This window comes from Astatotilapia calliptera, chromosome 15 (genome assembly GCF_900246225.1).
Source record: "Astatotilapia calliptera chromosome 15, fAstCal1.2, whole genome shotgun sequence".
Classification (NCBI taxonomy): Eukaryota; Metazoa; Chordata; class Actinopteri; order Cichliformes; family Cichlidae; genus Astatotilapia; species Astatotilapia calliptera.
The window spans coordinates 32,561,356-32,583,714 of NC_039316.1; the positions used below are offsets into that span (position 1 = coordinate 32,561,356).

At 39.5% G+C, this 22,359-nt stretch overlaps 1 protein-coding gene across 2 annotated transcripts in view; it reads right to left on the bottom strand.

Annotated features, from left to right (window-relative positions):
- Positions 1-22,359, bottom strand: part of LOC113037142 (homer protein homolog 3) — a 53,686-nt gene that overhangs the window by 21,023 nt on the left and 10,304 nt on the right. For both annotated transcript variants that reach the window (XM_026193883.1, XM_026193884.1), the window contains 3 exons: positions 4,444-4,600; positions 2,112-2,243; positions 1,508-1,615 (listed from right to left, as the gene is read on the bottom strand). In XM_026193883.1, coding sequence (XP_026049668.1) covers positions 1,508-1,615; positions 2,112-2,243; positions 4,444-4,600 — 397 coding nt within the window. The remainder of the gene's footprint in view (positions 1-1,507; positions 1,616-2,111; positions 2,244-4,443; positions 4,601-22,359) is intronic.

The window sequence follows — 22,359 nt, forward strand, 5'->3', positions numbered from 1 at the left end:
TTCACCTGGTTTCAGAACAGACCCTTCACATCAGCTTGTGTGCAGGTCTATTAGGTACCAGCACACAAATTTAACAAAGGTTTACCATTAACTGTCACATACTTTGATAAAATCCAGCTCTTTCCAGGAATTAATGCTCTGCTTTGCTGTATCCAGGAGTGTTTTCTCTCAGCCTCGACACACTATCAGCTCTTATCTGAGAGTCTCAGTGGTGAGGTTGTGGTTGGCAGCGTGACTCTGCAATCTCCCGTAGCTGCCGAGTGGCTCTTTGTTAAGACTTACGCTCAGTGCACACCCACAAAAGCATAAACAAGCACTTTACTCCGTTTTGAATCTGCATTGCTACAACATCCAAAGCCGCTCTCAACTTGGCAGAAATAAGCAATGTACAAAGGCTGGCAGAGCAACTCTGAGACTTCCAAATGTTTGCAAGAGATACTGTTTCCTCCATTTGAAAAAGAAAACAGCAACTAATAAATCACAACTTCTATAAATACCACTCTGTGCCTTAGGCTTTAGCACACAATGTCACAATGCAGCAGCTTTTGTGAGATGACGGACATAAAATTTCCACCACTGACAAACTTTCACTTCTCCACCTGAGCCCCTGACTTATCGAGTTCACCAAGAAACTGCCTACTGTGGCAGGACAAAAGCTGCCCATTGTCCTGTCAGCAGCAGCCAGATTCTCTTCAATTATAGATGATTGAGCTCCCACCTCCATCCACCCTTCTTTATCCTCCGTACTTCGGATCTGTCATTCTTCTTCCTTTCTTTGAGTCCCAGCCATTACTGCCCCTCTGAACACCTTCAGCGCTCGCATTTCTTTTTGCCTCCATTTTTCATGCATGAAATCTTTTAATGGAGTTAGCCGGCGAGAGAATAATGGAGCAGCCAGATGGGGATCATATAATCCCTCGTGATTCTGTATATGTTTAAAATAGAAACAAAGGCATAGAGTTTGTCGGGATATTAGCGTTCTGCTGTCATATTGGGGCAAAGGCCACGGAGACCATCAAGTCTGTTTAAAAGACACACAGTAAGTCTACTACTTGAACCTGCTGTCCATGGTTTAATGTTCTCTCAGAGATTCTTATAGATGTGTGTTTAATGGTTTAAAATTGCTACCAACAGCTCTTAAATATGATGAAGAAAACAAATTATATCACATTTTCCTCATTTTATTGTAATGATTTATTAGTTGAAGTAAAACCACGCACACTATTGTTACATAGTGAGATCTCCACACCAGCAAGTAGAAAACCTTTTAAGCAGCGATTTGTGTTTTGTTTGGCAAGACTGCGTGCATCCCTCCCTCGTCGTATAGCTGAACGCTGATATGTCTTTGATGGTAATTCTCAGATCTGTTATGATTTTTAGCTGCTTTCACTTTGATTCTTGTGAGATACGGAGTTTTGATTTTCTCCCTCTAGGATGCTCCAATCAACCAGAGTAAGAGGATAACCTGTCTTTTTTAGAGATTTAAGCAAGTGCAGCATCGCTTTACCTGTGGAGCTGCGATGTTGAGTGCAGGGTTGGCCAGCTCAAACCTCTCCTGGGATTTCTCTCTGGCTAGACGGGCTGCCTCCTTCACCTCCTTAAACTGCTCAGCAAACTGCAGATTGAGGAAGAGAAAAGACAGAAATTACACTCGGTTTGAAAACGTCACAAAGTTTCCTCCTGGAGAATATCTAGAGTGTCCGATCAATTTATGTTCTGGCACTAAAGTTTCTCTGATCTCGCAATAAATTATCTACAGTGCTAAATCTAGTAAATTAAACTCCCTTTAATTCATTTCAGGTAAACAGAGAAATCTTGAAGATGAATGAACGTCACCAAAGGAAACACTGCGGTAAAATGAAAATGCACACGTGTGTTGTGGATGCATTTTAAATATAATCTGAAAGATGTTCAAAACCAAAGAGAAAACGCTGCCCTTGATCATCACAGGAGTGACCTCTACTGCTTCACAGTCCTCTTTCTTAAATCTCCTCTTTGTTTGCGACATCTAATAAATTAGCGACGCTCTGAAGTGTGTGTGTGTGTGTGTGTGTGTGTGTGTGTGTGTGTGTGTGTGTGTGTGTGTGTGTGTGTGTGTGTGTTGTGCTCACCTGCTGCAGCTGCTGCTCTGTGGAGAAGCCTAGACCGTAAACTGTGTTGGCCCGGCTGTCTGCCCACTGGCCAAACTTTTGGGAGGTTTTGGTGAAAGTCATGTTGGGGGTGACGGTGCTGTTGATGATGGCCTGGCGCCACAGAGAGTAAAAACAATAAATCACATGAATAAAGCGCAGAAAGATCCCTGAAGGAAAAGTGGGCTATTTTTTGTGATAAATGAAGCAATGCTGCCAGAAATGTAGGACATAAATAAGAAAGAGGCACAAAAAAGATGTTAAATATGTTGTATTTGATATGTAGACTGGAGCACATGCAGACTACATCTATAAAGCATACAGAGGACTTACAGATAAACATAAATCTGAGATATGAAGTATTTGGGTTTTTCTAATAAACCAATCAAGGTCAGGGGGGATGATCTTCACCATCATAATTAACTAGTGAGATGTTTGGCACTCGTCAAGTTATTTCAAAAGTCTGTTTTCCAAGATCCCTTTCGGGGATAAATGATGATATACAAATCAAACAGAAGAAGGACATTAATAATTACTGCCAACAAAAAAACGATTTTTCATTTGTACAAACTGAGCGAAAAGAGAGCATCTATTCACTGTAGCTCATCACAGCAAACTGGGCAGTGTGTGAGCAACAATCACAGCATCACCAAACGAATCATGTGACTATAATCCCTGACATTAAAAATAAATTTGTGTCACATACAGTTGCAATCAGAGACAAAAACAACCTATAACCAGGCCACGGAAAGCGAGCTACGTGAAAAAGCTCGTTCTGTTGTGTCTCTTCTGTAATATTCTCGAGTGAGCAGTCTGATGAGGTGAATTTGTTGCCAAATGATTTCTTTATTCTCTTCTCCAAAAGCCTCCAGTCTCAGGGTGGCAAATTGGCACAACTGGCTGAAAAACAACAAAGTGCAGCGTTTTCTCTGAATTTCTTTCACTAACAAGATATCCTGTTAGGGACTCCCAGGTGCTTCAGCGCTGCTGTGGAGGCTGCGTTACCAATGTGGGTGCGTTAGAGATTTTCTGCTGACGATGGGTGTGTTTGAGTAATGCAATCCCACCCAAAACAGCCACAAAGCAAACAGATCTTCTTCCAGTGCTTCAAAGAATCTCATTTGCTAAATAAAATGCAGGAGAGGAGAATATAATACTCCACAAACAGTGTCTCTACATCAGTGCTATACTAGTACCAGATGAGGAAACTGCAATTAAGATAAAAGTAAAGTAAAATTATATTTATACAGCACCTTTGAAGAGAAGTATCACAAAGTGCTTCACAACAAAAGTGGTGAGTTTTAGCTGCTTTTTATAAGAGCCGGGGTCTGAGGGCCACTGTTGCAAAATGTGTAGGAAAACATACAGTATGTGAGGGGGGGTGTGATAGAGACAACCCTAAAAATGCTAATTCACACAGTCCCACACGTCAGGCTTCCTGTATTTAATAGAAATGTTTTCAATAAATGCAGAAACAAATGTTCATAAAATTCATGGATGCTAAAAGAATTGAGAAAGTTTGTTTAGAAAGTGGTTTGCTTTCATCGTAAAAACCTGAGGACGATTCATTGTCTAATGTGCCTCAACTCCAGAGTTTGTGGTAACACGTGAATGACTCAAAAGTGACCCGATGAGGAATTATAAAAGCAAGCAGCAATTTCAGAGGATTAAAAATAAAATATGGCAAAAAACTGCAGTTCCTCTAATGGCCAAAAATACATCAACTGCATAGATTCCTGTAAAATATCCAAATTACATTGGCGTGTATGTAAAAATAGTCTATATAAGGACTTTCTCCTTTCTAACTACTGGCGGTCCTCTTTCACCAGTTGTGCCTTATTAAACTATTAGTTGCCAAGCTATGCTTTACCTCTGTGTTTGTGGTATTGTTGCCTTTTGAAGTTTTTTTAATGCATAAAATACAGCACATTTAAAAAGTCTGTGTTGAAATTTTATTTTTTAGTCTTATTAGATTTAGCAAAGCAGGTACCGGAGCATCCGTAGAGTCTATGGATGCAGCTAAAGGCTAGCAGCTGAAAAGTCCGCAAAGCACTGCATGATATGACAGCAGCTACCTCCATTGTTTACATACAGTCTATAATAAAACCCATTCATGCATCTGTGTTTGACACCACTCGGCCCGTACAGGATTCTTACAGCCCCCGTGCAGCTTTGCCTTATGCAGTAGAGCTGTGGTCAAATCTGTCCTGGCATTCCTAAAACTATTCCAGATCTGTGTTTCAGTGATGTGAACAGGCACAGATCTGAATACATGTGTACTCTCTGACTGGATTTAAGAGTCTTGGGCTCCTACCTTAGTTCCACCCACACTGATGATCCGGTACACATTCCGGGTGGCATCATAAAAGAAGGACACAGTGACGGCATGTTTGCTGGCCGGCAGCCAGTTGCGTTTGGTGGCCGGGTCGATCTGGAAGACATGAGCTCTGGCACTGAAGATGGGCTGCTCTCTTTAAAGGAAAAGACAGGAAAAAATTAACTTATGACTGTTTGGTGTCACGTTCATTAAAAAGCACAGTGGCACGTACACTTACGATTAAAGGGACTCCGTAAACAACTTGAGCATGTTCAAACGACATTTCTACATATCACATTAAAACATTTTTTTTTTTTTTTTACAAAAATGACAAGTTTAATAAGGTCATGATTATATTTGATGTCTGAATTCTGAAGAAAACAATCTATGAAGCTGTCAACACATCTGTTCATAACTGGAGAATTTAAGAATTATTTATTGTCCAAATCTGCCTGCAATCTCTAGCTTCTTCATGTTTGAAGTGTTATCTGTAAGCCACATGCTTTGTTGCTTAAGGCCAGCAGGAGTTTATATTTACCAACATGTTGACAGAAATAAATTTGCAGTTATCTACATTTTCTTAAAATATATTTATACAGTAAGAGAAATGGCATGAGAGGAAGAAGAATACAAAATGTTATTTATTTTATGAGCAATACAGCATTTAGCATATGGACCATCAAATTAAATGAAAAATGTTTCGGCACTTATGCATATTTGCTCGAGTGCGCCTAATTTGTTTATGTATAGTGCAATCAATCATTTTGTAACAACACGTCACTTCTACCGGGAGGTAAATGTATCACCTTCAGCCTGAACTCTTTACTTGTCACTCAGCTCTATCACAGACAGAGAGGCTTGCCTGAGGTCAGCCGTTACATGCCTGATTTCTCAGGAGACTTAAATCTGTCTGCATGTGACGCTCTCGGCTGAGCCAGTTTTCACAGAGGAGAAACTCTTTAGGGGCTCTGAATATAAAGAGGAGTGATCTTTGGAGCATCACAGAGCAATGTTGGACCATCACTTTAAGTGGAACACAGGGTCTGTGTGTAGTAAGATACATATTTATATTTTTCACTCAAACTAGCTGTGGCTGTATTTGCACAGTTTCTGAGATATCCACATGGATATCTGACCTGACAGTTTTGACACTTCAGTCTTCCTGTCACTAATTTCATTCGCAGTTAAACTTGCTCTACATTTTATTTATTTATTTTTTTGGTTTGTTTTCTTTTGTTTTTACTTTTTAGGATAATAACACAGGAAGAAAACAATATAAACAAAGCACAGAAACCTTGTGAAATACTCACTCGAAGCATTTTATTTACATCATAGGTATCAACAGCAGGAGTCAGCAGTAACACCCATAACCCTCAAAACTCTCTTAAATGAACTGAAGTGAACGGATCAGGATCTCACTCAAGTAATATCAAATGTTTCTATCAAATTACCAGGATGCAACCTTATAGAATATAATTCTACCTTTTTCACTCAATTTTAATGAGCAGCTGGCTTGAAATTCTAACAGAGGCGGTGCTTTTGAGTCTTCCTGAAACTTGGGTGAAGCTAATTTTGGTTGGAGCAGGTTCTTTTTAGCTGGCAGTCGCTGTATAGATTAATGTTGGATGGAATAATTACAGACAAAATAAGGCAATTCTGTTAATAAGTGTTTGTTTTTTGCTTTTTCTGGAAAGACAACTGTAGTCTGAGTTCTTTTCTGATCTTTTTGAGCCATAGAGAAAATTGCAAATTGTACAACAGTTTTTAGCTCACTAATCTAAGACTATTCCACCTGTATCCACCAAAAACAGTGACTCAGTATCATTATTCTTTGATGTAAAACTGTCAGGATGCAAATCATCAACTAAAATACTCCAATCTCTAAATGTGCTTGTGTTTCTCACAGACCTTCAGGTCATTCATGCCTTCCTGGTGTAATGAGGCTATTGATGCAAATGAAGCTGAAGATTTGCTATGTGCTAGCGGTCCAATTAGCGTCCCGGCCTCTTTGAAGGCAATGACATAGACTCGCTGTGGGCTGGACAATAAGCGACTACACAGGATCTTTGGAGAATTCACGCAACACTACACAGCTAATAGAGTTTGCACAAAGTCAGTGTAGCCAATGAGCCATTCTCATGGAAAGTCAATTATATAGCAACAATAATGAGGATAATGTGCAACGTGAGTAAGCTTTGGTCCTTCTCCAAGCAGGAGAAACACGCATGTATATAGGTCAGCAATGACTATATGAAGAATTGTTCCTGCAGGATTTGCTTGGCATTACTCAACATTTGCATACAAACAATAGTTCTTAGTGTTTCAGCACAAATGCTGAAGTACAAGAGACAATAGACAATAGCAGCACCAGCAAGCGAGCAGATTTCTGTCCTTCAGGTCCAGGATGGCTGCAGCAACAGATATAAGGACTATCACTGACTTCTGATAGAAATGATAGTACCCAAAAGTGGATTCAATCAAAAAACAAGTAAGGAAATATCACATTAGTCCATGTACACACTGGATTTACTGGTTTCATTCCTATTCTAATAATATTCTGACAAGTCGCTTATACTTTTTTCACTGAGGCTAAAGAAACACTAACATTTTTTATCCATAAATGTTCCATCATAATGTCCCCAAAGACAGAAAAATGTGAGGCACTGATTTTACACAAGCATTCAGAGAGCAGGAACTCCTTTAATAAAAACCTTTAGACCTCAGAGTTCAGTGCGAACTGCTTTGCTCACATTTTTGTGAGGGCCAAAAAAAAAAAGAAGTGATTTGACTTTGCAGATTTGACATTATTTTCTTTTTCCAACCATTCTGTTTTTTTGTTTGGTGACTTGCTTGTTGTATAACCCAAATTCGGCAAAGCTTTAATTACTAGACAGATGGCCTCACATTCGTTTCTAGAGAAATGTGAGGCCAATTACAGAGGCGTTGATGGTTGACTCGGTGACTGCACGGTGCCCAGGTCCTCTGGCTGCAAGTCTAAATCATCACCCCTCCACTACCATGTTTGGCAGCTGGTTTGGCTTTTCTGGTATCCTGTTTGTGGCACCGATTACTTAAAATCATGAAATAAAAAGCTGTGCAGTAATAGTTTTCCACTCTGCTACTATATTTGTTACTTAGTAAGTCACTTCAGAGCACTGATAACATTAGACATGGCTACACAAAGAGGAACATTCAGTCTCAACCCTTAATACTGCAACATTTAAGCTGCACTAGTAACAGTTAGTCACACTTCTACAGTTTTTTGTTTTATCAGTTTTTAATATCGTTTCTCCCTGGCAGTCCGTCACATTTGATCCGATTTCTGACGTTGAAGCTACAAAAAATAAATAAATAACCAAACAGCTTTTTTTGCAGCCATCTCTAAAACATGGTGGACGCTCCATCATAGTTTGAGGCTTTTCAGTCAGTGGCATTGAGGATCTAGTCAAATTGATGGAATGGTGAATTTAGAAAAGTACCTTTAGATTTTGAACCACCGTGAAATTTAATTTGTTATGCACCTAATTCCACACAGCTTTATTTTTCAATGATCCCAAACACACTGCCACTGTAGTAAAAGAAGAAAAACACACAGTGGAACACTATCAGTCAGAGACGGGCCTCCCCAGAGCTCAGACCTCAACATCTGAAGTAGTGCGGAATCATTTTGACAGAGAAGGTAACAAAAGTCTAAAAGTCAGTCAACATCCAAAGAAGAGCTTCGAAGGTCCTTCAAGAAGCCCGGAGAGCGATTCCTGGAGACTACTTTAAGATACGACATGAAAGTTTGCCCAACACAGTTCTGACTCTGTTGAAGAATGAAGATGGTCACAAGAAATATTGGCTTTCAAGCTCATTAGAATTAAATTACTTGTTTTAGACAACAATCGCTTTACACTCCATTGTTTTACTTGGTTTTCACTGTCATTCACAATAAGTTGATAAGTTGAGACAAACATTTACAAATGTATTATTATCTGTGTTGTTACCACAGACCATTGCCCATTTCTGTAGGGAGAAATTCAGCGCTGTTCCTTCTTGTACACATCGTGATTTTTAATACAGTATCATTCATTCATGCCCTTTCCCCCTTCTTGCTGGAGTCAGTGCTTGCCCAAACAAATTACAAGCTCATGTAATGCTTTTATTTTGACATTTAACAGGTCATGAAAACAGATAGTAATTCATTTTACACCAAGCATTTTCCTACTGAAAATGGATAGGTGTGAAATCTATTTTCAATCAAGCAAGACTTTTGTTTTGTGTATACTGCACTGCCCTACTTCAGCATGAAAACTGTGAAAACTACGTAGGTTTGACGAGAATTAGCAGAGAAACCGATCAAACGATGAATTGATTCTAGCACACTGAAGTTCCAGCTCTTCTTTCATATGCGATCCACTCCTAATTACGATTCTCCATGTGATACTTGAAGGCAGCAGAAGTTTGGACAAATCTTTAAACTTTAATGCAATGCAGAGAATAATATCACGCACGCTTAAACTCCATATCTGATGGTCTTGGAGGTGGAGATTTCAAAATAATTGCTTTCATTCCATTGTTACTTCATCACTGTCAGTTTAAATTTATCTGGGATGTGATTTTCCTCCTAACGGAGGTAATGAACCGTTATCGGAGATGTCTGAGCAGTAATTTGAAACTGAGCACAAATGGCTGCAAAGTGAAAACAGCCACGTAGGTCAGCTGAGGTGTATTAAAGCCGTCTTTTTCGCTGATGGCTTCACTCTATAGAGCATTGGCACTGTATCTATTACCCGTCACCCAGATGTAGCTATCAGGTGCCTCTGTTTATGGCCTCTGCTGCACACAGTAGCCATGTAATATTTTTCTGTCGCTGCGAGGAATGATTTCATTGGTGAGAAAAAGCTTGAAGGAGACAGACTGCAGAGATCTGTTTTTCTTCTTTTTGGCTCAGTGAAACGTTTGATAAGATCTCTCATTCTGTATGTGCACCCTTATCCTTGAAATTCATATGAATGTTTCTTGGGAATTAATTTATTATGAAGGTGGAGTGTAGCGGCTGGCCTCAGGGCTGAGTGCCCCCTTCTCCATGTGGTGTCAGAGCTGGAAGTTCATGTTGTGGATTAAAAGAAACTTTAAATTTCATTCAAGAGCTCAGACACAGCTGCTTTACTCTTCCATCCTCTGACAATGGCGGGAAATAAAGATTTAAGGCAAACTTCAAGTGACTTTATTGTGGCAAGGTGTAATTCCTACGCTACTATTTTTGGCTGTGCATCAAAATCACCATCCAATTCAGAAGCTGCAGACTTGTGCAGTGCATGGATACAGAGATCTGCAGAAGGAAAGATAAAATGTCCCAGAAAGGCATGAACAGTGATTGTGCCATTCAGGTTTGAATGGCACTCGAGAATTCAGCCTTGTAGCTCTGCTGGCTGACGTCCCAGCAGTGCTTTCTCTCCCGTATCTGCCAGGTTTTGCCTGTCTGTGTTTTTCCTGACTCTCCACTCTGACCCTGAATACATAAAAAAACAAAACAAAAAAAAACAAACAAGAAATGCAGTAGCTGCTTTTATAACAGAGTATATCAGAGTATCCCCAACAAAACAGTCCTTCAAAGACTCCCGGATACTCTTTACTGCCATTAAGACATTGTTTTATAATTATTTATTGTAATAGATTATTCCCATTATAGCTGAAAGAACTACTTAAATCAGTTCAACGACAAATATTTCAGTAGTAATTTTTTTTGTTACTGAGTATTGATAATAAGTTATAAAGGGATTTGTACGTTTCTGTTCTTATATGTGTTGCATGAAAATTGCGTTGCACTAGCTCTGCTTGTGTACTGACAATAAACTGAAGTGAACTAAATTAAGAGTCTTAAAAATAGCTGTAATTATCACCAGTGCTGTGTAAGTTCAAGCTTTGCAACAGCTGCCCCAAAGTTCAGTTCATTTGGGAGTTGAGGAAGAACATCATTATTCTGAAAACCCCAATTAACTCAAGTCAGAGAGAGAAATTAAATAAAATACAAGGTGTGGCCAAATCAATAATCTGCATCATTCTTAAACAGAATTCTAGGCTGGAGTGAAAGACCACAGAAGATACCGTATTTCCACACTATAAGGGGAACTTAAAATCCTTTAATTTTCTCAAAAATCGACAGTGCACCTTATGTATGAATTCTGGTTGTGCTTACGGACCTCAAACGGATTTTATGTGGTACACGGCGCTCAAAAATCTGTCAAAAAATGTTTTAGTACGACTTTGATAAGCTACGCTTGATGGATTGTCTAAGCATTATGGCTACCGTAGTCAGGAGCCTCTGGGGCCAAAACTCGGTCTGCTTCAGGCCCCAAAGTCAAACAAACGCTGCAGCATCACTGAGAGTTACAACTGTCTAAGTTCTTCCATCTTTAATAAAATGATCAGCTTTGCTGCTTTACCAGGTGTAACAAGTAAGTTTAACATCCAGGTGCTCTCATGGTTCGAAAAATACGGTAACTAAAGTGGCAGAATTTCCCTGGTTAAGAAAAACAAATTCATAAGAGCACTATTGAGGAGGTAGGTGCATCATTGTCAAGGTCTACAGTCCGAGCAGGCGGCAGAGGAGCCTTCATGAATGGAAATACAAAACGTTTACAACAACATGCATAGGCATTCATTGTCAAACACGGTGGAGGTAGCATTATGGCATGGGCATGTAGGGCTGCCAGTGGGAAAAGTCCTTAGTGTTTATTGAGGGCTGCTGACAGAAGTAGCAGGATTAATTCTGGAGTGTACATGGCCGTACTCTCTGCTCACATTGAGTCAGCTGCTGTCAACTGCTCATCACAGTGCAAATGGATAATGGGATATTCTTCAATGTGCACATCAGTCACCTGAATGCACCCCAAAAGAGCAGCTTTTTAGTTATTAAAATACAAAACTCAAAGCAGAGAGACCCACAACTGAAGGCAGCTGCGGTGAAAGCTCCAGCAAAGCAACTCAGGGGAGGAAACAGTATTTGATGATGTCCATGAGTGCTAGCCTCCAAAAGGATTTTAATCTGAGTATTAAAATTAATCCTTATATTTTAAATGATATTAGTTTGTCCAATCATGCAGGACTGTTTTGTTTTGTTTCTAAAACCACTTCAATTGCAGTTGAAAGTCTGCACTTTAATCACATCTGGATTGTTTGATTTGAAATCCAGTGTGGTGGTGTAGAAGCAAAACTACAAAAAAAAGAAAGAAAAAAAATCTTTATAGACCTAAATGTCTCTTCATGAACTTTTTGCAGCTCATTGTCAGACCTTTTGTTAATGATATCTAATAACTTCATAAAAATGTCACATTTTTGCCAATATGGCATTTTTATTCATTTTTAAAGACGTGTTGGGTATGGTTAGCATCAAAAGGTGAAATTATTTATATCACAAGACTAAATGGATAAATATTTTTAGTTCATTTGGTTAGTTTTGTTTGATTACACTAACTAAACAAACCAAAGTACTGTCCACTTCACTCTTTACGTGAACATTACAGCTTTCATCGGCCACTAACAGCTCTGCACAGCTAAGTAGGATAGATAACCCAAACACATTGCCTAGCATATCATTAAATAATGCAAGTTACCAAAGCTATTTCTCAGAAGCTATTGCTCATCCATTATTTACACACACATGCCAAATAAAATCTTAGTAGTACAGTAGGATCTGCAGATTCTTTGTTTTTTTTCCCCTTCATGAATGATATATATTCAGTTCACCAGTGGGTACATGCCTCATAGACTAAAACCCACTAGTTTATGTCCACATCGTGTGGTAATGACAGTGTGCACACATTACATTAAGCAGACGTGCATTATAGTGGATTTAGTTAAACTGTAAAATTCTCAGTGGAATAAGATGGTGTGCAAAACAACTACGTGCGATTTGTGGATAACATTTGTGTTTAGTGTTTTGTGAAAAGTTTTACGTGTGCATCGTAAAATGCATTCACAGAGTGTAAAATACAGCAGAAGGCTGAATGCTAAAGACTATTTTCAGAGCAGAGTCAGTAATGTAGGATTTCTTTTCTTGCTGTTGACTTACGATTTTATTTTATAGTCTTATTTTTTTTTGTATTATTTTGTCCGTATCCTTCTATCCACTTCTAATAGTCACAAACAAAAATCGTACAAAGGGTTTGTTTTTTGATTTGTATTTGCATTTTAGTGCCATATGAAAATTTCACTGTACAATAAAAACATGATCTGACATGAAAATCTGCACTCATCACAAAGTGCTTCAGATTCAGCAGATTTGAATAGCTTCTGATGACTGCTTTAGAATCTTTTATTGAAGTATACATTTATTTAGACAGTATTTAGACATTGGATCAGCATGCTTCTCGAATTAAAGCAACAGAGGGAACAATAAATATATACATGAATTTATTTGTGCTTAAATATATTTTTAAGCATCTATATTTCATAGCCCAACTCTAATTCACACATAAAGAACAAAACTATATTATATTGTATGAAATATGATGAACAGTGTGCCATCCATCCATCATTCATCCACTCACACTCATTCACGCCTATGGCCAGTGTTGAATTGCCAGTTAATCTGTTAAACTGTGGGAAGCTCATTTTTTGATGTATGTAACACACATAAATTTGAGGTCTTACATACTTAATTTTCTTATTTATTTACTTTTTGGCATTCTATTGCCGGCATAAATAGAGATGCATACAGGAAATGAAGGTTATTTCATAAGCATCCCTCTGAACCAAACGTACTGGCCCCCCAGTACCATTTTTGGTGATATCAAATTTAATAGCAGGAAATTAAGTGGTCATATATTCTTTTCTTTCTCTCTTTTTGCCATATTTCAAATAACCTTTATTTGACAACAGCATGATAATACAGCAAACACCATTTTTTTGGTTTGTCACACCAATATTTTTAGTGGCCCCCATATGGCCACCCCATGAATAAATTCTGGAGGCACCCCTGGAACCAAACCTTGAAATGCAGCCCCACATTTGAACCAGAATCTGATCTAGGTCAAGGCAACGCTACTGCAGACCTTCATACATTACCCCAAACACAATTTTTCATCCAAGGACATTGCCACTTCAAAAATGACTTGCCCCATGACCATTTGTTCCTCTGCTAAACTGGGGTGAAGCCTCAAGCCCTAGGAGAGCTTTTTATGTTTTCAGTTTCCTTTGTTTGTCAGCACGATTACTCGGCTGAATTTTAGAAAATGCAGTGAAGTAGAGCTTAAGCACAGAGAGTGCCCATTATATTCCACCGTGGAGCCAGAAATGTCTTTAAAATTGCAGTCCTTTTCTTCTTGCCTTCATGGGTCTTAAAATATTGCACAATTCCTGATTGTTCCTCAGCACTAAAGGAGTGCATGAGGACTCTTGTGTTTACTCTGGCAGGCAGCAGCAGAACATTTAATACGCTTTGCCTGCGGTTGAGACATTTTAGCCAGAGAAGCTGCAAGGCAACTGCTCTTATTTCAAGGGCATGGCAATTTTACAGCTCGATAGCCTTGTGTAAATGTTTTACATAGTGATGTCATTGATGAAGTCATTGAAGAATAGTGGTCAACTTAAAATAAAGGTTTCATGTGTTTCAGAATCTGTTTTCCCTGCAGGAGAATCAATACATCTTGCTGTGGACTTTGGAGTTTGTAAGGACATGAAAAACCCTCGAAAGTATAATTTGGGCTTAAGATGCTTTACAGACATAAAGACTGACTAAACAGTGGTTTTGATATTTAACAAAAGGTGTAATGCACCTGGAAGACTGACAATAAATATAACATAAGCATCAGCAAGAAAAGAGGATGTTAAAATAGGCCCAATCAGCATGTGTTTACTTGACTTTCACAAAAGTTGTCCACGTCTAATGATTCATGTAAACTGTGCAGAGTACAAGTCGGTACAGCACATGCAGACATGTGCTGTACCGTGTTTTGTGAGGGTGTGAGGCTCTTTACTGCACTACATTAGTTCAGACGAGGCTTCCCTGACTGCCAAGCTGCCGTGCGGTGTTTTTGCTCATTCACCTCAGGAGGACTTTAATCCTGTTTTAATCTGCTCATATCATCAAACTTCAACGTGACGCATCCTGTCTGAGCTGATTAGCTTGACAGGCTTTTCACGGAGCGGAGTCAAGGCGGGCCAAATGAACGACGCGACATTAATTTGTGTGTGATCTGCTGTGACGGCTGTGAGCTGACAAGCAGTCACTCATCATTTCTCATTAAGATGAAAATATGATAGAAGGGAAATCCCAACAGAAGCTGCTTTGCTTTGATGTTAATTCTTATTTATTTTGGCTTATTGGTTTATTGCATTTAACATCCCGAGTATCCATTATGGAGCCAGATAATTCGTTTTTATTGAGTCTAATTAAGTACTTTCATGGTGCTGTTAATTTTCTTGATCCATATCTGATGTTTTGAGCAGGATTTTATCTTTTGACGGTGAGAATATAAATATTATTGTCTGCCATAAACATTAGATTAGAGTCGCCCAACTGAAAGCTGTTGGCAGATTGTTTCATATAATAAAGATGAGGAGATGGTTGCTCCTTGAGATACGTAAAATGTAAATGACAAGATAATGCAGAGATGAGATTAACATAATGCCAAATGTTGAAACTGAGATATTTATATATGCTTCTGTAAAAACAAACAAACTTCTTCTGTAGTTTTCCATATCTCAGCTGTTTCTTGACAGCCGCCCTTCCACTGAGCCCACTTCTGATGATGGATCAACTGAATGATTAGGTCTTTGCTACACTTCCTATTTCTTATGAATATTTCAGCTACTTTTCCACTGAAGTTTTGTTTTTTAGGCCTTCCACTTGTCCAGTTTCCTCAATTTTTTAAAAAAAGCAGCCAATGTTTAAAGAAAAGACCTCAAGAAAGCCGACTGCTACTCAAGAGCACTTCAAAAAATTACCAGCAGGTCATGGAAGCAAAATGTAAAGAAATGATGGGTAGCTTAAGATTCTTGTATTGCACTGTAGGTAAGGAAGCTTTGTTAACAAGTAGTGTCAGTTCAAAATGTAAAATATTTAACTATGAAATATTCCACTATATTGGATATAAATAAATGTGATCTAGCCGTGATGTGACATTTTAAACTGCACTGTTAATGTCAAAGATTGTTCTTTAGTATGGATTTTTCCCATCAGCAAGTCTAAATAGTTCAGCAAAGTTTGCATAAAGTCAACCAGAGGTCCTTCGTGCACTTGGTAAACTTAGTGTATATCATGCTAGAAACATTGAAATACTTTCATCCTGATATCTTCTTTGTGCATAAACTTATAACTGTGGACTTTAGCTTAGACTTTTTAAAAAGAATTTCTTATTCAGTCTTGATCTGCCACACACACACACACACACACACACACACACACACACACACACACACTATGGCTTTGCTGTGTGAGCTTCACCCCAAGTCATCACTTTCTAATCCTCTCTCGCTGCTTTCTCCATCTCTCTTCTTAACCTCAGTACCCATTCTGTACCCTGATCTGTTAAACAGGAGCTGCACCCTCCTGTTTGGCCCTGCAGTCAAACATGACCAGTTGCCCATTGAGAAAATACTCCTCTAACTGGCAATAATGAAGCCTTTAAGCTGTAGGGGCTGTAAATAGCCTGAGGGAAGTGGAAAGCTGATGAAGTCACTGCCAGAAATCGTATTGGTTGTGCTTAAAAGCCAGTGTTCAAATCTGAAAAGGAAAAGAGGAGAAAGCTTGCAGGAGGTCCAGTAGAGGCGGAGAAGAACAGGAGGTTAAGAAAGGGTCAAAAAAGGAGCATTTACACATTGTGTAGAACAAACACTCCTTGCTGTAAACAGCTGAAAAACGAACTACATTAACACAGAAGCATGGACCGTCATGCAAACAGTTTACAAGCGAGAGTCTGTGATGGCAGCGACTGTGAGATCTGTAGAAGCCCTGTTAATGCCGAACGTTTCTCAAAGAAGAAAAATTATGTTTTAGTAACATTTACCCCAGCCAAGGTGGCAAAGTTTTAAGAAAGGAGAATATAATTTATGACTATGGGAAGCTTTTAAAGACATATTCACTCCTAAGAGGAAGAGAAAGTTTGTTATGAATACTAACGACCGCTGTGAGTAGCCGTTTCCCTCTTGTGCTAAGTCAGCAAGAAAAAAAAAGACAGAAGTACAGTTTCATTCATTGCACCACACAGAGTGCTGTATCAATCATTCATGGAAAATTATTACTTACATCCAAATTATGTAAGTAATAATCCAAATTATTATGTAAATGATATTTTTCTCTGTTTTTCCTAAATAGTCGATTCAAATGACAGTCAGCATAATTTTCGAGTCATCAACCAATAGAGCATAATTCAAATGTTACTGAACAAAACTCCCAATGAAAACAGTATGTTTTTCAAAAATAAAAAACTTAAAAAGTACTGTTCCAATTTATTACGCACACAGAGTTTCAAAAGATTTTATAGGTTGTAGAGAATTGAAAATGGTCATTTGTTGAATTTGCAGCATTAGTACAGGGTGGGCCATTTATATGGATACACCGTAATAACATGGGAATGGTTGGTGATATTAAAGTCCTGTTTGTGGCACATTAGTATATGTGAGGGGGCAAACTCCTCAAGATGGGTGGTGACCATGGTGGCCATTTAGAAGTCGGCCATCTTGGATACAACTTTTGTTTTTCCAATAGGAAGAGGGCCATGTGACACATCAAACTTATTGGTAATGTCACAAGAAAAACAATGGTCTGCTTGGTTTCAATGTAACTTTATTCTTTCATGAGTTATTTACAAGTTTCTCTTTGTTCACAGCCATTGACATGTCGAAGAAGTTAACACGTGAGGAGCGGATTGAAATCGTGTTGATATCTGGTGAACGCAGTAACCGGGTCATTGCAGCAGATTTCAATGCAAGACACCCAACGAGACCACCCATCTCCCATGCTACAGTTAGCAAACTGCTTGCCAAGTTTCGTGAAACTGGTTCAGTGTTGGATTTGCCAAAATGTGGACACAAGAAAACTGTTACTAATGAAGAAACATCAGTGGCTGTCCTAGCTTCATTCAGCAAGAGCCCACAGCGTAGCACTCGCCGCATGTCACTGGAGAGTGGACTTAGTCGAACATCCCTTCGGCGGATATTAGCTACTCACAAATGGCACCCTAACAAACTCCAGCTACTACAGCATCTCAACGAGGATAACCCAGATCGGCGCACAGAATTTGCAGAATGGGCAAAACAAAAATTGGAACAGGATCCTCAGTTCACGCAGAAGATTGTGTTCAGTGATGAGGAAAACTTTTATGTGAATGATGAAGTTAACAAACAAAACCACCGCTATTGGTCTGACACTAACTCGCATTGGATGGATCACTCCAAGACTGTTGGAACAACAAAAGTGATGGTTTGGTGTGGTATATGGGGTACAACGATAGTGGGTCCATTCTTCATCAATGGAAACCTCAAGGCCACTGGATATTTGAAATTGCTACATGATGATGTGTTTCCCTCTCTATGCACTGAAGCTGGCACGTTCCCTGAGTTTTTCCAGCAAGATGGTGCACCACCACATTATGGGTGCCAGGTCCGAGCATTCCTAGATGAACAGTTTCCTGGAAAGTGGATTGGTCGTCGTGGACCAGTTGAATGGCCCCCAAGGCCTCCCGATCTGACCCCCTTAGACTTTTATCTTTGGGGTCATCTGAAGGCAATTGTCTATGGTGTGAAGATACGAGATGTGCAGCACCTGAAACTACGGATACTGGATGCCTGTGCTGGCATTTCTCCTGCGGTGTTGCTATCAGTGTGTGAACAGTGGGAGAAGAGGGTTGCATTGACAATTCAACACAATGGGCAGCACATTGAACACATTTTATACGTGGTCAGAAACTTGTAAATAACTCATGAAAGAATAAAGTTACGTTGAAACCAAGCACACCATTGTTTTTCTTGTGACATTACCAATAAGTCTGATGTGTCACATGGCCCTCTTCCTATTGAAAAAACAAAAGTTGTATCCAAGATGGCCAACTTCCAAATGGCCACCATGGTCACCACCCATCTTGAGGAGTTTGCCCCCTCACATATACTAATGTGCCACAAACAGGACTTTAATATCACCAACCATTCCCATTTTATTACGGTGTATCCATATAAATGGCCCACCCTGTAGATCAGTTTCACTGAAATCAAAAGCTATTTCAATCAAAAACATCTTAACAGTTCAAGTTACATATTAACATAGGAGCCCTTATTTGATAGCAGTTTTACAATTCTTGCATCCATGGAACTTGTAAGCTTTTGGAAAGTTTCTACTTGAATGTCTTTGCAGGATGTCAGAATAGCCTCCCAGAGCTGTTGTTTGGATGTGAACTGCCTCCCACCCTCATAGTTTTTTGCTTGAGGATGCTCCAAAGGTTCCCAATAGGATTTAAGTCAGGGAAGAATGGGGACCACACCATGAGTTCCTCTTCTTTTATGCCGATAGCAGCCAATGATGTAGAGGTGTTCCTTGTAGCATGAGATGATGCATTGTCTTGCATGAAGATGGTTTTGTTGCAGAAGGCACAGTTCTTCTCTTTCTACCATGGAAGAAAGTGGTTGGTCAGAAACTACACATACTTTGCAGAGGTCATTTTCACACCTTCAGGGACCCTAAAGGGGCCGACCAGCTTTCTCCCCATGATTCCAGCTCAAAACATGACTCCACCACCTCCTTGCTGACGACGCAGCCTTGTTGGGACATGGTGGCCGTCCACCAACTATCCACCACTCCATCCATCTGGACCATCCAGGGTTGCACTGCACTCATCATTGACCAAGACTGTTTGAAAATTAGCCTTCATGTCGTTCTGGGCCCACTGCAGCCGTTTCTTCTTGTGAGCATTGGTTAGGGGTGGCCGAATAGAAGGTTTATGCACAACTGCAAGTCTCTGGAGGATCCTACACCTTGTTGTTCGCAGGGCTCCAGAGGCACCAGCAGCTTCAAATATTTGTTTGCTGCTTTGTTTGCTGATGTATTTGTCTGGCAGAAACCTTCATCATTGTGCCTTTATCTGCACAAACCCATGTGTGCTCTGACTCAGCCACAAATTAACATTATGGTTATCACGCTTAAATTTTCGTGAAATATTTAAGGTTTTCATTACGTGTCCAAGGCATTAAACTATTTCACGCTTTTCAGCAGGAGAGATACTTTTTCCTTCCTATATTGCTTGAAAATGGTGGTCTGCTTAATAATGTGGAACATCCTTCTTTAGTAGTTTTTCCCTTTAATCGGGCTCGCCTGGCAAATATTGATCATAGGTGTCTGAGATTGATTTCAGTGATACAAAGAGTCCTGAGACACAATTCCATCCATGGGTTTAATTGAAAAACAACTTATTTAATCTTTATGAAATTTAAACACAATTTGCATAATAATTTGGAATGCGGTTGTTAATGGAAAATTGTATTTAGTAGTCAGTATAATCTTTTAGTGATATAAGTTTGCATATGGTAGAATACTGCATGTAGTTATTTGTATTAGGAAATATTCAACCATGTATACTTAGAGGCATATAATTAATTGTGTGTGATCTCTAGCAGGCTGCAGGCTTGGCGTGCACCTCAGGAATGCACCCCCACGTCCTGGGAGAACGAGAGAGCTTGTACCTGGTTTTATTGTTTTATGGTAGGATTAACGTAGTTACGTCTGTTTTAGTCTAAGTGCTTTAACTGCTTGACTTCCTCACCAATGTTATCTAGGGTGAGGGAGGTCTACCCTCTTCCTGACCAAGGATGTGCCTTTTATGACCCTTTGATCAGCAGGACACACACGCGCGCACACACACACACGCGCGCGCACACACACACTGAAGTATAAATAAAGACCGGGGCAGTTTCTAAGCGCGAGTCTCAGTCTGGAGGCTGCCCTTGCTAGCAAGAAGTTCTGTGTGTTTCTCTTCTCTGAGTCTTTGCTGAAGAAGTGTTTTAGAACATTTTCCCTAACAGCGGTGTACACTCATTGGCCACTTCAATGGGTACACATTCATGGTGTTGAACCTCATTTTGCTTTGAAGATTGCCTGCATTTTTTGTAATATAGATTATATTCCTCAAAGGTTTTACCCCATGTTGACACGACAGCATCACAGAGTCGAAGGTTTGTTGGCTGCACATTCATGATATGAATCTATCCACGCAATCCCAAAGGCACTCTATTGGATTGAGATCTGGAAGCAGCCATCAGAAGATGGATACAGCGTGGTCAGAAAACGATGAACATGGTCAGCAATGATACTCTGGTAGGCTGTGATGGCTAAATGATGCCACACCAAAACATCACCAGCCTGAACCACTGAAGCAAGGCAGGATGGATCCATAATTTCATGTTATTTACACCAAACTCTGACTCTATTATCTGCCACAGTAGAAAACTCAAACTAAACTCAAGTTTTTCTAGTCTTATGTTATCCAGTCTTTTTTTAAGTGTTTTTGATGAGCCCATGTGCACTGTAGCCTCAGTTTCCTGTCCTTAGCTGACGTGGTCTTCTGCTGCTGCAGAGGTTTGATACATTTTGTTACAGTGGTTACAGTTACATTCCTAACACTCCTTTGATATTTCTACCCTTTTTCAGACCATCCTCTAAAATCTGGTGTGGGAAAATCCCAGCACATCTGAAATACTCAGACATGCCTGTCTGGAAAAAACAAATATGTCACATTCAAAGTCACTTAAATCATCATCCTTTTGTTTGGTTTGAACTTCAGCAGGTCTATGTGCATTTATGCACAGAGTTGCTACCATGTGACTGGCTGGATAGACAGTTGAATTAATGAGCCATTCAACATGTGTACCTAACAGTGTCCTGTGAGAGTAGTTTTCCTATAATCAGAATATAAATGAACCCAGTTTTATAGTCAAGTCTACTTTACCTATCCGGTTGTTAAGTGATGACGTGACGAATCCTACTTCCGGGCCTAAAGTAGTCTGCGTTTAATATGGCTTTTGTGTTGTTAACATGTTTAATGTTTTGTATTTTCTTCTATTTAATCTCAAAAAGCTCCTAAAACAGTCAGTGATCACTGTTGACCTCCCTCGGCTTTTATTACCGCTAATTATTTATTTAAGCTCAGTTTTTAAAACCTTAGGATGTAACTACAGCCCAGCCCATGCAGCAGTATATGAATGACTAACCTCGTATTGTGGATGGATTATCTCAGTTGTTCTCCTGGCTGAAGTTTGGTCCTTTTACAGCATCCTGCCATGCGATTACATTTGTTCCTGACCACCGAGAACACTCACGTTAACTTTTATCGAGTGGAAAAAAAGTTAGCTTGTTTATATTATGCTAACATAGCTGTGTCGCTAGCGGTCATGTAGCACATCATTATATACCAGCTAGCCAAACTTCAGTAACCCTACAAACGTCACTGCTGTTTAGTTTTCTGTCTTCATTTATGTTGGAAGTGATAACAGAGCTGTACGTTTTAATTTGTTTCCAAAGCCCCGGAGTCAGGACATGCTATATTGTATTTAGATAGAAGCTAGCGAGCTAACTTCTAACTCCGTTAAATGTCATAAATTCCGTTTTCATGGATGCCTGGATGTTAAACTCAATTGTTACACCTGGTAGGCAAGGCAAGGCAAGTTTATTTGTATAGCACAATTCAACAACAAGGTGATTCAAAGTGCTTTACAGAGACATTAGAAACAAAAACAAATAAGAGCAGAACGCTGATCATTTTATTAAAGATGAAAGACTTTAGACAGTTTTTCAACTCTCAGTAATGCCATAGTGCTCGTTTGATATATGGACCTGCAGCAGAGTTTAGGCCCAGACACGGCTAGTGACGTCAGACTGAACAACCGGATTCTAAAAAAACCCTGTGTTTGTCAGAGTTCGTCTACAGATCAGTCAGCTAG